Source organism: Helicoverpa zea, chromosome 22 (assembly GCF_022581195.2).
Source record: "Helicoverpa zea isolate HzStark_Cry1AcR chromosome 22, ilHelZeax1.1, whole genome shotgun sequence".
Lineage (NCBI taxonomy): Eukaryota > Metazoa > Arthropoda > Insecta > Lepidoptera > Noctuidae > Helicoverpa > Helicoverpa zea.
In genome coordinates, this window is record NC_061473.1 from 6,499,606 (window position 1) to 6,518,017 (window position 18,412).

The following is an 18,412-nucleotide window of genomic DNA, read 5'->3' on the forward strand; positions in this document are numbered from 1 at the left end:
GCCTGCTCAACATACGGTTAAGCGACCGGATACGCAACACCATTATCCGGTCCAAGACGGGCATACTCGATGTGGGCAATAAGTCTGCGAAGTTGAAGTGGGATTGGGCGGGTCACATCTGTCGAATGCACCCGGACAAGTGGGCCAATATAACCACAAAGTGGATCCCGGAGGATGGAAGGCGACCGAGAGGGAGACCAAGGAAACGCTGGAGGGAAGACTTGGACAGCTTCCTCTCGGACTGGCCTCAAGCAGCGAGGGATAAAGAAAAGTGGAAGGCTTTGGGGGAGGCCTTTGCCCAGCAGTGGGACAGCACAGGCTAATAAAAAAAAAAAAAAAAAAAAAAAAAAAAAATTATTAATAATAATTGCGTTGAAGTTATAAACACGCATGTTATAAGCAATTAGCATACGCACGAGTATCATCATATTTGCAAATTATTTATTTTTCATTCAATTCTCACGGTTTTCTTGCTAACGTATTCGGTTTTTGATTTATTGACATTTTTGTCACTGTCCTGTCAACGGTTGTCAAATGAGTTTGACAGATGACATATTCGCCTGATATGGGTCGTGTGGAAGATGCTTTATAAATTACTAGCTTTCCGCCCGCGTGGAATTCGGTTCACCCCTCCCGCTGTGGGTTAGCAGCGGTGAGGGAGTGTCAGACTCTTACTGACTAAAATCGTCGTGTTCCGTCCTAGGCCTTTTGTATACCAGGGCCGCGGTACCTCTTTCGAACAACCCGCAGCCGCGGCTGGCCCTGGCGCTACTGGGCCCCACTGATTTCAAAACAGACTAATTCGCGACGAACCTTAACACCACGATACAGAAAAGCACAACGCCATCTATCGAGCTATCGGGAAGCTCGCGATTGAACAATGAGCTACAGGTTAAAGCGCGAGATATCATTGCACTTCTTACGTATCTTAAAAAAAACAACGTCACCACGTTTTAAAAAGCTATCATTCCACTTCTTATGTATTTTAAAAACACATCGTTACCACGTTTTAAAAACACCCAGCGCCATCTATCGCATACCTCAAGAACGAAATAACTTAACTAATACTTATACCAATTAGTAATTCGTTGAATTATAGTTAATTCAGGATAAGTAGATGTAAAAAAAACAGTTAAGACGATAAAACAAATCGTACGTCATCCCTCGGGAATTCCTCATTTTCGAGGATTCATTATCGTATCATTTAGCTTCTAAAGGACAATGGGCACAAATATATGGGACCTGGTATACCCCACCAATAGGAATGTCATATATACCATTGGATAGGTCTTTTTATGTAGAACAATATTTACTATGACAGCTTTGTTGAAATGTTTGTCCATTCTGAGATATAGATCAAAAACTGTGCAAAAGTTAGAACTAAATAATCTATTGATAACTCAAGTTTTTAAAGGAAAATCTAAGTACTACCAAGTGTAAGTCTTGTAAGTGCTACCTGCTGTGCCCGTTAGGGTCCATAATTGTTACTATTAGGTATGTAGCATTTCAACCTTTTATAACGGACAAACAATAGAACAAAGCTGTCATTGTAAATATTGTTCCAATTAAAAAGACCTATCCAACGATATATATGACTTTGCTATTGGTGCGGTTTCTCATTACGCCCAAAATCCAGTTGATACAATAAAAGGTTGAAATGCTACATAATAGTAACAATTATGGACCCTAACGGGCACAGCAGGTAGCACTTACAAGACTTACACTTGGTAGTACTTAGATTTTCCTTTAAAAACTTGAGTTATCAATAGATTACTTAGTTCTAACTTTTGCACAGTTTTTGATCTATATCTCAGAACGGACAAACATTTCAGCAAAGCTGTCATAGTAAATGTTGTTCTACATAAAAAGGCCTATCCAATGATATATATGACATTGCTATTGGTGGGGTATACCAATCTGCCCATTGTCCTTTATATGTTCATATTCGTTTGCAATATATAAGTAGATGTAAAAAAAAACAGTTTAGACGATTAAACAAATTGTACATCATCCCTCGGGAATTCCTCATTTTCGGGGATTCATTATCGTATCATTTAGCTTCTAAATTTACATGTTTATATTCGTTTGCAATATATTACCTTGTTTTAAACGACACACAGCGCCATCTACAATCCATCCATCAAGCAAACAATATTTTTGTTTTCCCTCGGGAATATCTATTTTTTTCGGGATAAAAAGTACCCTATTATTTAATCCAGACTTCTAACTTTACGTCTGCAAAATTTCAAAGCAATCGGTTCAGTAGTTACGGCGTGAAAGCGGAACAAACAAACAAACAAACAAACAAACTCACTTTCCGATTTATAATATTAGTAAGGATTCAGTTGTAAGATGAAATCTCATGTTGTTTATGGTTTTTACGATGCTCATTTAGCAAACAATGTACCTAGTGAATACTACTTTGTTGTAGGAACAGTTTATTAGAATAATATATTATTTTTAAATTATGCCTGTGGATATATTTAATGTTATGATAATTTTTCTGTTATCATGTGCTCATGCACAAAATAAGTACAAATACAAATGTCAAACTATTTGTTGTTTTGTATGGCTATGAAAATAATGGAAACAGTGTCTATTTTTAATGTATTGATGCTATTGCAGTCAAGGCTATTATTACAATAGCAAAACTACTAACAATTAAATGACCATGCAATAATGCATTACCTGTCAAAAACAGCGGGAAACTTAAATTACGAACTGACAGAATTGGAGTAAAACCACAGATAAAATAATATGTATTATTCTTATTGGATTAAATACTCCTTACAGAATGTTTTATTCACAAGTTCGTTACATTTTACGACCTACACTTACTGCCGTACCCAATATTTGATCTATCGGTTGATTCGCTTACCTACTAGAGATAAAATTTTGACATTAGCCCGATACTATGGCTGCAGGATTGTTCGAATGAATTACCGCGGCCCTGGTGCATAAAAAGCCTACGACGGAACACGACGGTTTTTAGTCAGTAAGAGTCTGACACTCCCTCACCGCTGCTAACCCACAGCGGGAGGGGTCATTTGATGATTTTTGACGTCGTTAAAATAAAGCCCCGTACAAGTTGTGTCAAGTTCCTATCTTAAGGGCTGATTTTTCAATCGCCAGATAACTTCTATCTGAGGAATATTTTTGACGTTTTGACAGCTTTTGTATGGAAAATATGTCAAACCGCCATATTTATTCCTCAGATAGAAGTTAACTGATGATTGAAAAATCAGCCCTAAGGGCTGATTTTTCAATCATCAGTTAAAAAAACCGTAACAGTTAGTTAGTAAAACAACTGATGGTTTGAATATTGGGAACGGCCATAAATGTACAATAGTCATTTGGATAATTTGATATGTATTTGTTACAGTTTTAACAATTCAATTGATATCTAGTTTGAAGTGTTCGTGGCGATCGTGACTATTAGAAGTTTTCATAATTTAATATGGTTTATCAGATTTTGATTTGAATCTTGATATTTATTTGCGTCTTTTAAAATTAAAACACAGACATGGAAAGACCAGAAGGTAAAGGGACTCTTTTAAAATTCCGACTTACTGAATCATTTTGTAAACACCAAGGCACAAAATAAATAATTCCTCACAAACCATAAAATATAATATACTTGAGTTGAAAAGAAGGGTCACTTGTTTAAGTAAAGTTTATAGAAACTGCATCACAGCTGACCTTGGAGGTTTAAAACTTTTTGCACCAAGTAGAGACTCGAAATCTACTGCAACATAGGTGGTTTAAAAAACCGGCCAAGTGCGAGTCGGACTCATGCACGAAGGGTTCCGTAGTCCGTACCATTATTTATAAAACGGACAAAAAAATCACGTTTGTTGTATGGGAGCTCCCCAAAAGGTTGATTTAATTCTAGTTTTCAGTATCTGTTGTTATAGCGGCAACAGAAATACATCATCTGTGAAAATTTCAGCTCTCTAACTATCACAGTTCATGAGATACAGCCTGGTGATAGACGGACGGTCAGAGGAGCGAAAACAATAGGGTCCCGTTTTACCCTTTGGGTACGGAACCCTAAAAAAGACGACAGATCATAATGGGAAAGAGTAGACTATCATAATGGGAAAGAGTAGACTATCATAAAAGCATAGTTAGTAATTCTTTAAGAAAGTAAAAGTTCGTATTTTTTTATCATGACATCACTGTACTCGATCAAATTATTGATACTATCAAAGTATGGATGTAACCCATATTCTGGGTAACTGGTTAGACCATAGTTAGATAAAATGATTGTATGTAATAATTTCAACATTATGTAAGGCATTGTTGCATAAAATAGGTATTCAATTATATAATAATGCATTGTTTATGCATATTAACAGTTTGTTGTTCTATTACCGTATTAAGGTAGCTTTAGGTATACTAAGAAGATATTAAGGGACCAATTTACATTACTTTAAATTATTTTCAAGGTTGAATCACAAAATTAATATTTTCTTTCACTACGGTCCATTAATGTTGGTGGTATGTAGATGGCAATTAAGTTGGATAATTTTAAAATCCTTTGAATTTTGTATTTTGAACCTCGTTAATTCCAACATCACTCTACATTGCAGAGGACAACTAACTTAGAGAATCGTGAGAAGTTCCCTTCAAAGAAAAACAAGCGCAATATTTATGTAAAGTCATAATTAAATATAATAATAAACATAGAAGGAAGCATCTACCACATTCCTTTTATTACCGTATCAGCATATAGAATGGGTAATTGGCTAGAGGTTATAGTGGCAACACCGCACGCAGTAGGCATCGGGCAACACTTTACTTCCTTATTTTAATACCATGGAGGTGCATCTTGATTTAAAAATGAAAAAAATATACGTGAAAAAATGCCACAGATTCAATCGATTACGAAATCATGGCTGGCTATAATATTATTGCCAACCCGTAGTCAGTAACTTAGGCCCACAAAAAAACCAATAGAATTTAATTAATCCCCCATTCAGATAGTATCGGGAAAATTCTATTGGTTGTTTAAAAACTTCTTAGCTCTGCAGATATAATATAGGCCTAATGTAGTTAGATGCAATAACTTTCTCATGTAAGAAGTCTCATGACGATAGGCTTTATCTACTCACGAATATCGCAGTCCAGCCCTCAGGGACTCCTAGCACGAAAGTAGAAGGACGTAATGTTGACAAAAGCGTTTTATTTCAATACTATTTGCACGAGTAGTCATTCATTTTGTTAGATAATGTCGCCTATTTTATTTATACTATAAGCTAACTAAAGTATTTTGCATGCAACGCCTCATATTTTTATATTTCAAAAAATTGCCATCACTCAACAATTAAGCAAATCCGGCATCGTTTATTTTCTATCCAAGATTTCCCGCGCCGTTTTCTCATAAGAAATTCGAAGAGCAACGGAAATCATATTAAGTACTTATTATTATAAGCTTGTGAGGACATCAAGGCAATTATTTATACAAAACAAATGTGTCATAGACAATTATTTCCTTACTTACACTTCCTTTTACACAGAGATCGTGAAAATAACTCAAAAATATTTGCATGACTTCATGCTCGCTCGTAAAATATTAAATTCTTTGTAAACGTGTCGTGAGATGATATCCATCACGATGACTACGGAAGCATATTCTTATTTATGTCTTCATACGTTTATTATACATGTTATTATTAATAATACTTTGCATATTACAGCCGCCATGCAATTTGTTATTAATTGCTAATAGTTGTTTTATTGAGTAAACTACTTAGGTAGATAAACTTTATGTTCGTTGGTTTAATATTATGAGGATGTTAATGTTTATTGTACAAGACTTTTATAGTAATTATTGATTTACGGGAAAACAAATTGTAAGTATACTTTTACCTACCTATAAATTTATTAATGATTTGATAGTTACTCAAGAAAGGTACGGAATATTATTTAGTCCCTAGTTTCGTGTTTGTGTAAATACATATTACGTTGAAAAGTCCTAAGAAAAAGAAAAAAATATGCGATTCAATCAAAATAAGAATTTCGTTCACCGAAATGGGTATGTGTGTTTTACAAGGAGCGACTGCCTATCGGACCTCCTCAGCCCAGTTACCCGGGCAACCCAACACCCCATGGTATGACTGGTGTTGGACTTACTGGCTTCTAACTACCCATAACGACTGCCAAGGATGTGAATGACTGCTGGGACCACCTACAGTCTAACATCACTTACCATAACTTCAGATAGAGGTCTAAAGCGTGCCTTAGCATAAACAAAAAAATAGGTATGCTAACATTGAAAAAAAAACTTGAAAGGTTAATTTCTAAGAATGATGTTTTACGTCGCGGCCACTGTTGGGAATTTCCTTGTGTTAAAATATTATTTATTTAGTACTCAGTTTGTTGGTCTAGTCCTAGTCATAATAAATTAGCGAGAATGATGATTCCGATGAAGGTAACGTACTTTACCTAGTGTGATGAATTGTTTATTATTTTCAAGAGTAGAATACCTATCGTTTATTTATGGATGAGAAGATATTTTGTAGAGTTTTTACGCTCCGTGTAAAGATAAATTAAGGTTTTCAGTGTTTGAGAGTGGAACTACGATATTGTGTAACAATAGAATTTGTTTTTGTTGTGAAGCATATCTGTAAAATAACTCCAGTATTTAAATATAAGTAATCCTCAGATCAAAGAAAAGTAATCAATAAAATTACATACTTGTATTTTTAGTTTTGAAAGCGAAATATATGGCAAATATTTAACAATCTTTAAGTTGTATTAGGGTTCCTAACCAAAAAGTCAAAAATCTTTGTTTTTTTTTACATAAAAGACATGTAAACGCATGTTTAATAAATAGACGCATGCGTAGACTAAGATAAGTAAATAAATATATCACGCCTAGCCTCCGACGGGCGTAGATCACGACCTGCTTGTTCCCACGATATTTCACGTTGCGACTGCGTTAATTTCGTGAATTAATTCGGAGTTTGACTGTTTATCTTTGGATGATATTATAAAAAATAATATCACAAGTATATAGGAAACACGCAGTCGAATTAAAAAACCTCATATCTTTTCGGGAAGTCGGTTATAATACACCTACCACAAAGTTAAGCAGTGTAACTCCTTGCGATGCAGACTTTTTACTATGGTTATTTCTGTGACAGGTGAAAACGCAATACCAATGTCTGTTGATTGATTTACAACTTCCTAACTATCCAGATTATAAGTGCCAATTGGTCATTAAGTAATATTTTCTGAATTTTAAGTTATAACATGTTCAATCTTATATATATGTTTGTCTTTTGTTCACAGGAAGATGAAGAAGATCTAGGTGACTTATACCAGGATGAGGAAAATGGTGCTGCGCTACTCATCAGGAGACACCCCAAACATGGCAAACTCGTTGTGGTAAGTTGACAAGCATTGTCTCATTTATTTAAAAAAAAAACAATGCTGTGCTAGTCATTTTGATAAAATAATCTTTTGATAATCGACTAAAATAAAAGCTACAATGATCGATTACAATCGAGCCACAGACAACATTGACCGAAAATAAATTATACAGTTCATAAATAGAACACATGCTTACAATTAGCCGCCATGCGTGTTGTAAAAAAAAATACCGGATAACTATACATAGCTGATATTGTCAATTTCTGATAACCATTTATCATTTCATAAAACAAAATTAAATGAAATTAGCGAATTGAAAAGACTGGCAACTTAATTGAAGGGCCTTAACACAATTGTTAAACGATGCGTGCCAAGAATGAATTTATTAAATTATAACAACTGCCTGTTGCAATGTTTGGCGCTATTTGCATAAAACCTTATTGGCCTTACTACAAAAACTTTAACCACTGTTTTACACTTGTCTAAAAAAAATGTGGCTCCAAAATGAACCGTATGTCAACGTCATAATTTGACATTTTTTTAGACAAGTCTTAAACTGACGTTAAAAAGTTTTTTGTGGTAAGACGGTATTTGTTTCTGTTGTTCTTAAAAGCCAAAGTTCGCGTGTTATTCGTTATTCAGTAGTTATACTCTCTAGTTATGCTCTCAGCTCAGCTTGCATCCGCGATTTACCTTCAGTTTTAAAGGAACGATAGGTGAAAAGTATTGGATAATATGTTACTATCTGATTACTCCAATCAGTAGCTTTTGCATAAAAGGGGAAAATACTTAGCTATGAATACCTACTATTGATATCATATAGGTATATTTTTTTTTTATATTGTTCAATAGAGAAAACTCAACCTACGTCAAGATATTTCGATTATCATTAAAATTCAACAGGATGTGACTGTCTCTGGATTTTGGACACGTACCAATGTCACTGCCATAAACTAAAGACTAGAGACGTGACTTGTCAAATATTATTATAAAAAAAAACTATGTTACTATGAACATGTGTCTGGCTTTACGGCTGTTCTTAATGTTCTATCTGCTGTCTTGCTTATTAAAGATAATTAAATAATAAATAAATAATGTTAGGACACCTTTTCACACAGCCCCATGCTAAGTTATTAATTAACTTGTGTTATGGGTGCGAACACTACTGATAAACTACATGTAGCTACACATAAGTATACATATTTATAAATTTTAAAACCTTTTGTAACACCCAGACCACAGCCAACAACCATGCTCAACACACAAATAACCACCGAACCGGGAATCGAACCCGGGACCTCAGGTTCGGCAGTCCGGCATGGTGACCATTGCGCCATCGAGGTCGTCAAATAAAAAAATAGAATAAAAGAACCTAAATAAATATAATCATTAAATAAAATAGTAGACAATTAAGTAATAGAGGAAAGATAGAATTTGACATTAGACCCATACAAGTAATGTCAATTCCTATCTCTAGTAATGGATTGATAGATTATTGGGAACGGACTTTAGAAGGAAAATAACAATACCGAGATAGGAAGTGAAAAACGTGTTTTATTAATTTACATACTAATCAAGTAATCATGAATGACGTTTCGTAGACTGACTACGAAAATTGTTAGATGTCGATAGTTAAATCTTTTTTGAGTCAAGGACGATAGCTATTGAGTTGTCGGCTGTCGAAATTAGCTTTTCTTAATGTCTACCAGTTTTTTTGCAGTTTAATTGATTAGCTTAGGTTTTGTTATTTATGGATTCGGCTTTAAAACTAAGCAAATAGATCGTCATCTTAGTCTATTAATGAAATACTCTGAAATCTTAACAAAGACCATTCTTACATTGCAAATATTCTTAAGCTAGCCATTCCTCGCAGTTCCAGTCACGTCCCGACGGAACTACTTCCCGCACCTTGATAAAAAGTAGGCCATTATTGTTGCTCAGAGTCAAAACCATCTGTGTACCTAACAAATATAATAAACATTTAGTCAGAAATTTTGTCCTGAAAGCTAAACAGACAGTTTCGCATTTAATTGTAATAAGGCTTATATTACAGCTGTTTTCTATTGTATAACTGTCACTTTTCCCGCCATAGAAGGCGTACATCGACGCTGTGAGACCATAGACACAATAGATTACAAACAAGACTGAGGTCGATTGCCCAACAGCGAGCTGACGAACAACGTAGGTGTGAACGATAAACTGTGTTCTTAGTTCAGCCTTCGTTACTTTTAAAACAGTTTATGAATGAAAGAAGGATAGTTTTGACAGTTCTTTGTCTCTGTATAATAACTGAGTACTGAGTAATTGTGGTTAAATAATTTGGGTAACGCAGATAGAATTATAAGGGCCTTACCTGATTAATGTTTGCTCTGTAATCATACCATTTACTCGTAAAAGTTGAGATGTGTAGATGCGTGGGTACTAGCCTAGTTTTCACACGAATGTTTGAAGTTTTTCCTTCGACCGCGGGCTACAGCTACTTGACAATATAAGAGAATTTTCTAATTTGAAATATACTCAATTGAAAAATTTCTAAATTGAAACTTGAAATTTTAATTGCTATTTTATTAAAATGTCACTACCAAAGTGTCTCCGTAAATGCTCTCAATATACTTGCACTAAAATGTGTTTAAAAAGCAATATCAAGACGAAACGAGTTTTGTAATTAGTTTGTATGTATAGGTAATTATATAGCATGTTTTTTTTTAATTTAATTAACATGTTTATAGCTATAGATGCCTACTTAATCAATCTTAATTAGTGTTCAAGTGACATCTCAACACTAATTAGAAGGCTACTGTTGTCATGTGACAACATTGATATTGTGTCATGTTAACAAAGAATCTATAAGGAAAAAAATAATTTTAATGTATTTTATTTTACCTAGATACTTGCAATTTTCTGTAAAACAATCTATACAAATCTAGCATAACTCACAAATCATTTGAAACTTGTAAAAATATAAAGTTCTAGTAGAAACTATTTAACAATTTGGGTACCCTATTATTGATAGGCTATATTCTTACCATGTTTCGGGCACATGCCTCTTCTCACACGGAGAACGAATGAGCGTTAATCACCACGCTTACTCAAACCGGGTTGGCGATTTCAGACTTTTAAAGCCAGGTTTCCCCAAGATATTTTATGACGTTACAATTAAGTTGTATGTAATAACCTTTCATTGTAAACTAATATTAAAAAGCAACATTGTTAAGTTAACCACCATAAAGTTTAGTTTGCATCGTTCGAACCTTTTTACAGATATTTTCCTTATATGTTTACTTACTTTGTTTATGGTCTGTACATCATACATCGTTTTACGATCGTAATAATTTGTTATTTTATATTTAAATTCATACTCCGCTTGTTCTATCAGGATATGTTTATTAATTTTTTAAAATGCAGTAAAAATTAAGCGAACAACTTATCGTTGCTGAATGATTAGATGTGAAACAACTTTCTTGGCCGTAAAATACTAATTGATAACTTTAAACTACTAGTATTTGAGTATAAAACTTCATAATCTGAGTGCTTAACCTGATGTCTGATGAGAATCGTAGGCTTTTTGATTTAATTACAACAAAATGAGAACTATCCCTAGATCAGCAAAAAAACACAATTCTCAAAAAAGTTTCCTACCAAAACAGTCGTTCTTATCAAAATCACATGAAAAAAAACATGACTCTCAAAAGAGTTATTAATCAAAACAGTCTATCATATCATATCCTTTGAAATAAGAATAGAACATTAAAATTGTTGCTAGCATGGTGATGGCCGCTCATACCTTCTCTGTGAGAGGAGGCTAGTCAACAGTAGGATAATAAAAAAATCTGTTTATGATGATGATCATATTTATAATTGTTTGTCTGTTCAACAGGAGGGCTCAATAGGTCACGACCTGGTGATCCGGCCCATACCGGACTCGATGACGGCGGCGGCGCAAGACGACGAGATGTTCATGGACCCCTCCAGCATGGCTGATATGGTCTCCATCGATACTGGACTGCCTTTAGGTACGTAATATTTAAAACAGAAGTAGGTAACTGCTAAGGAGTATCTATGCTAATAATCTAAGGCCGGAGAGTTTGTTTTGTTGGAACGTGTCAATCCCAATGGTGTAGTTCAATGTTAGATAGCCTCTTTATCAAAGAAGGCTTTAGGCTTGTTTTTATTTGTGTGTGTTAAGTAGTTCTTAAGGTACGCGGGTGAAACCTAAGAAGCTAGCTAGAGAAATAACGACCAATTAGCCTTATGGCAGATTGTCAATGATTGAATAAGTGTCTGAAGTAATCTCATAACTATAAAACGTGTTCCAGTGAAAAGAAAAAGGGAAGATCAGGCGAGATTAACACAAGCGCTTAATGGCGCCCAACACGTTATCATCAAACGAGACCCCGCGGACGCAGAACACGACCATTTAGGAGATTACGGTAAGTCACATACACAAAAATATGAAAAAGAAAACTATAATATCAATGAAATCAGTTTTTTATTGACAAAAGAATAATCGACTAAAATTTCGAAGATCTTACTAAAGAACCAAAGACAAGTGCTGACTTTTTATTGAACACTGTTTACTTACTATAATGTAAAAATCATACCATTAATCAAGATGAAACATTTCAGCACATGTCATATAAAAACACGAGTTTCTTAACTCGTAAACATGTTTACTCTTCATACAATGATTTATACAGTAAATCATTCTTACCGTAATAAATCAGCACACAGTAGTGACAACTGCACCGAACAATATTTCCCCATTATTACTTATCTGTGCACGTGCGAGTGCGTCTTCCATAGAGATGTCACGTGCATTGCGCATCGATACTTTACAATCGAGATAATCGATTATGTTAATAGGACCGGTTTTAGAATGCCACTACGTATCTCTGTTTCTTGAATGATTTAGCTTAAGCCGTGTCTGCTGATGTAAACTCGGGAAACGGTTCAGCAAATTACTTTTATTACAATTAGCTACTTTGCGACGTACTTAGACGGTGTAATTTTCTCCTTTATGATTAATTCAGAATATGACATTGTTGTATTCGATATGTGATGAATCGATTGAAATATGTAAGATTTGCCATCGATTCTAAACTAATTATAATAACAATACTAGTGGCTACACTTAATGGTATTCATTAGAATCGAATAAATTAATCGATTAAATTGTAGTATAGATATGCAACCTGATTATAATTCGTTTAGTCGATTAGGTCAAAAGTCATAATATCAAATTATTTGTGGCGCCAGTTCGTGCAAAAGGTGATATATTGTTTTGATTAAATGGGTAACACTTAAAAGTAATTTGAATGAATTAGACATTCATTTATGCATGTAATAATAACCGGTAAATTGTTTCATTAAAGTTTTAGTTTTTGAGGAACTTAAATAGCGGCTTCATAACGAGAACACCCGAAAAGTGAAAAATGCCAGTTCTATTTATCTACCTTCTCGAATCTCGTAAAATATCTCGGCGAGACTTTTCGTAGATCTGTAGAAGCTGTACCTAATTAAATATAAGATTTACCTAATGAAATAGAAACCATTTTTCTGCCGACTCTGCTTTTGCTTAAAATATCCTTTTAACGAGCCAACTCAAGTTAGGCCTACGACGGAACACGACGGTTTTTAGTCAGTAAGAGTCTGACACTCCCTCACCGCTGCTAACCCACAGCGGCAGAGGTCATTTGATGATTTTTGACGTCGTAAAAAAAAGGTATAACTTGACAAGATAAGTTACAAGTAATAGATTCATATTGGCAATAGGCATAAACAATCATTCAGCGACTTATACACAGTCACGCCCTACCATAATATGGTACACGTCATATATTTTTATTGTTTTCTTTCGCATAATGGAAGACGTTGATTTATTCTAACAAGATTAGTCATCACTATTTTAAAATCAATTTTATAATAGAAAAATGTATTTATAGGGACAATAATCATATGCAAAAATAAAACAATATTGTACTATTGTTAATTTATGTTATTGTACTTCCGTCTGCTTAATAGCTAGCGAATACGTCTATCAAAACATTTGTTGCTAATGACACATAAAAGATAAATCATTAGTCATTCAATTTATCATCGACTTTACTTAATGTTATCTCGAATTTTGTTTAGAACGATTTTCTACGATCCGTGTTTGTGTGAATTGGCACTTGGCAGTAAGCTTGCGTTTTTAAAAGCTTTTATTTGTAGACTTCTCAGTTCGTCCGAGAACTCTTTGACACCCTGGCTTTTTCCCTCACGATAACCGCCATTAGTACCCAAATATCCCTTTAGTAAGTACATGGATATATCTGCTTATGAAATATCTTTATCACTATGTAAATCATTTTAAACTTCGAAATAAATTGGGCAACTAATTATGGAGGTAGGTGCAAATCAGATGGCAAACCATTATAAGTCAACTTTTCACGCAGGTGTCCAAGGGTGTATAAAACTAATTGGCAAATCCATAGGTACAGTTAGACCAATTAACATTTAAATATCTCATGGATCTTATCGCAATACTAAGTCGTAGAGATTATCATATAAATGCCATTTAAACATTTATAATTTGTGGTCGCAAGTCACAGCAACAATCCTAATAAACTTCACATTGACTCCAAACTAGTTGGCGGTTTGACACGTGACATGGGATATAAACGAAATGAAATAACGTGAAAATAAGATAGTTATCAAAATCAAATACAGCTTCACGTGTTTGTCCGTTATGTCACTCGCTTGTCAAACTTGGAAACTCAAAAAAAATATTTATGATGTGCCAACCTAATGTTATTTACAAAGAACTTTGTAACCTATGACCATAGTCTAAAGAGCTTTGACTTGACCATGACAATAGGTTCTTAATAATTTGTATTAGTTAGATCGGGTATAAGAGACTTTATCTCTGCCGTTTATTTTGTTTCATACCATTTAATAAGCCTTGAGGCTTTCCCCTGTGATGGCTTTTCTTATAGGAATGTCAAAAATTCCCAGTAACAAGGATTTAGAAACTACAGGAGTCATGAATAGCGTTGTTTTAATGCCAGCATGGATACTCAAACTGGTTTATTATAAAATGTCACCTTTCCAATCCCCAACCGTGACTTGTCTGTATCTATGTAATTAGGCACACTAAATACCTATATCTAGTTGACTAATAATTAAAAATTAATCGATAGGGTATTTATGAACACTTTAGAAATGGACTTGCATTTAATGTTTTGATACTAATATGGCCTTTTTACATGCTCAACTTAATTCTAATTAGGAATTTATTATTTTAATTGAACTGTGAAAGATCAAAAGTGACTCGATTGTCTTGTGTTGTTTCCCAACACACAATGATACGCGGATTCTTTTTAATTGTTTGATAGCAAAAGAATTTTGATGATACGGACGCAGTTTGTGATAATAATGCTACGCTTCGTGACTCAGTTTGTTGTTCCTGATCTAGCTTGCATTTAGTCCAACTGTTAACAGTCTAACCCGAAATACTTACCTAAGTTTTCTTACTACATGATCAATTACGAGATTCTTTCTATATATATTTTTCCCGTTGTCTACACTCCATTCAAGCCAGTTTTATTTATGTTTTCCAAAAAGACTATACCTACAACTTAAATTGCTTTTTCAGACGTTTTTTTGCATTAAAGTATAAATAAAAATGTAAAAACATATTGTGTCAATTAATATTTATATTTGGTATAAAATCGTCCGTATAATGTCATGTTATCATAGATTTCCGAGACATATCTCGTTTTGCTAATAAGACTGTTCGTTATTCCGTCTTGGACGGGGTCATAAGGTCAGACTCTAACGTCACCCATTATTTTAAATTCACGGTAGAAAAAAGCTTGAAATAATAATTCGGGTTATGAATAATCTACTATTTGGGAAAACCGACGGTACGGCAGCCTATTTTAGTCTTATTAGGTACCTTTTGGGCAAAAACCCCACAGGTGTACGGTTTAGGTACCTATACCTATTTGTTTATTTGGTCACATTCGTTCTTTATACTATTACCTGCAAGTTAAATAATTTTGATATCGATAAATGAGTAGACCGCGCAAAAATCGACTAAACTCATTTATTACTATAGTTCGGCCATTCAGAGAATGCGTTCCTGACACGTCGCGATTGAACTGACGACGTAACTTTGCAATGGCGTTGCAGTTACGATAAAAATATTTTTGCTGGTTGTTTACCGTTTTAACAATTGAGGAGCATTAAAACAACATTATTATATCAATAATCAATGAATGTTATTACGTCGTCAGTTCAATCGCGACGTGTCAGGAACGCATTCTCTGAATGGCCGAACTATAAAGTACAAACACGAGGTGACCTAGATGGTGTAAGGGTGACTCTAGTGTTGGTATTTTATTCTTTTAATAGGACTTAAATTAAGAACCGAAACGAATACTAATAACAAATCGATTACATAACAAAAAAAAATATCCAAGCATAGATATTTTTTAATAGATGGCGGCGACGATTCCATTATTGACCGTACCCAATATTCTATTCATCTGTTGTATTGCCTACTACAAATAGAATTTTGACATCATCATTGGCCACAGAGCATCTTGGACAGATGATTGTGGCAGTGCTTGTCTATGCGGTTATTAGTGCCGCAAGCACTTTCTTTTATGACTAAATAAGCCAATAGCTGCACGACACTTCTTGCCGCATTTGTCGCAGGTGAAGCGCGGGTCGACCACGGGTGCAGCGTTCTTAATGCGAAGCCTTTTCTGCTTAATGTTGTCGAGCCAGGCTTCGTCATATATTGAAGTTCCGGTGCGCAGGTCGCGTCTCCATAAGAGCCTCTCATTGGCGCGTGCTTCCCAAGAATTAGCGTTGATGTTGAAGCTGTCCATGTCACGTTTGCAACAATCCTTGAAACGTAAGTTTGGGCGACCCACTCGTCTTTTTGCATCAGCAATCTGCCCGAGCATGACTTCACGTGGCAATCTTTCGGTGTCCATACGATGAACGTGTCCCAGCCAGCGAAGTCTTCTCTGTTTCAGAATTGCTAGGATGCTGTTGCAGTTGGTCTTGCTTAGGACAGCTTCGTTAGTCACCCTGTCCTTCCAAGTGACACCGAGTATCGCGCGCAAGCAGCGCATGTGGAAAGCGTTAAGGCGACGTTCTTGCTTGGAGTAAGTGGTCCATGTTTCCGAGCCGTATAGTAGCGTGTTGAGTACGCAGGTTTTGTATACGAGGATCTTGGTAGTAATGGTGAGCTTGTTGTTTCTCCAAACACGCGTAGAGAGTTTGCCAAAGTTGGAAGCCGCTCTTCCAATGCGAGTATCAATTTCCTTATTGTTACAAAGATTGGATGTTGTAGTAGATCCGAGATAGCAAAAGTGATCAACAATTTCTAGAGGAGTTCCATCGAGCGTAATATGAGGTGGATGGTCGACGCCTTGAGCCATGATGACAGTTTTTTTGGTGTTTATACTCATAGAATATAGGCGGCAAGCGTGATCAAATCTATTTACGAGTTCCTGTAGTTCTTGTTCAGATTTAGCTACTAGAGCTGCATCATCAGCATACAGTAGCTCGCGGACCAGTATGTCATATCGCTTGTTTTTTGATTTCAGATGTTGGATATTGAAAAGTCTTCCATCTTTTCTCGTGTGTAGGTGAATTCCGATATCACATTGTTTAAAGGCCTCTATCAGTATAGCCGAAAAGAAGATACCGAAAAGGGTAGGCGCTAAGACACAGCCTTGTCTTATACCACGGTTCATGCTGAAAGCTTCTGTAGTAAGGCCGTCGAAGATAACAGAACCTTGCATGTTGTCGTGGAAAGCCTTGATTAGGGAAAGTAAGGTTGGTGGGCACCCTATTCTAAAAAGTATGTTGTATAGGCCTTGTCTACTTACAGAGTCGAAGGCTTTGTTTAAATCGACAAATGCAATATAGAGGGGTGTCTGATGTTCGCGACTCTTTTCCTGAAGTTGACGCAGAGTAAATATCATGTCATTTGTAGAACGACCAGGCCTGAAACCGCATTGTGACTCGGGGTATATTCTTGCGGCAAGAGTTTCGATCTTTTTCAGAATCACCTTGGCAAAAGCTTTCCCTGTGACACTGAGGAGTGAGATACCTCTGTAGTTGTTACAGTCTCCTCTGTCTCCTTTACCCTTGTATAGCGTAATTATGTCTGCGTCCCGCATGTCCTGAGGTACAGTGCCCTCTTCCCAACATTTAAGTAGAACTTGATAGAGAATCGGAACTACGCATTTATATGAGATGATTTCAGCTGGTAGGTTATCGCGCCCAGAGCTCTTGCCTAGCTTTAGGCTTTTGATTGCTTGTTGAAATTCCTCCAATGTAGGTGGATCGTCTAAATCTGACATAGAAGGGAAAACTGGTAAAGAATCTAAGGCAGTGGGATTGATGTTGATCTCATCGGAGTAGAGATTAGAGTAGTGTTCTTGCCATCTTCTGAGTTGTTGTTGTTTGTCAGAGATAGGGTTACCTTGACGGTCTTTTATCTCTGCTCGCTTTCTAGCAACAGGCCCTATGGCCGTTTTGATGCCTTGATACATCCCTCGAAAATCACCAATTTTATGGCAATGATGAATAGTTTCACTAAGGCTAACCCAGTAACGATTTGCATAATGGCGCGATATACGCTGCAGATCAGCTTTGGCGGTTTGGTACCTAAGCTTGAGCCTTTCATTGTCCATGTTATTTAGATAGCTTATGTAAGCATTACGTTTACTCTCAAGGTAGGGTAGTAATTCATCCTCATATTCTGCAAACCAGTCCTTTTGGGTTTTGCCTTGTGTCCCAAATGTTTCGAGAGCAATCTGAGTGATAGTATCCCTTGCTATGGACCACATACTTTCGCTATTCGGTAGGTTCTCCAGTGTTTCTGGGCTGAGTTTGTTTTCGATCTCATTATTAAATCGGTTATATAACCTTTCATCAATTGCAGATTTTGTGTTAATTTTTATTCTTCGAGAGACGTTATTTGCCGAGTGTATCTTTTTTGCAATTAGTCTTGTCTTGGCCATAACTAAGG

At 35.5% G+C, this 18,412-nt stretch overlaps 1 protein-coding gene across 7 annotated transcripts in view; it reads left to right on the forward strand.

Annotated features, from left to right (window-relative positions):
• LOC124641358 (A disintegrin and metalloproteinase with thrombospondin motifs 16) overlaps positions 1-18,412 on the forward strand; it is a 167,120-nt gene that overhangs the window by 135,417 nt on the left and 13,291 nt on the right. For all 7 annotated transcript variants that reach the window (XM_047179423.1, XM_047179424.1, XM_047179420.1 and 4 more), the window contains 3 exons: positions 7,297-7,392; positions 11,255-11,390; positions 11,694-11,807. In XM_047179423.1, the coding sequence (XP_047035379.1) occupies positions 7,297-7,392; positions 11,255-11,390; positions 11,694-11,807 (346 nt within the window). The remainder of the gene's footprint in view (positions 1-7,296; positions 7,393-11,254; positions 11,391-11,693; positions 11,808-18,412) is intronic.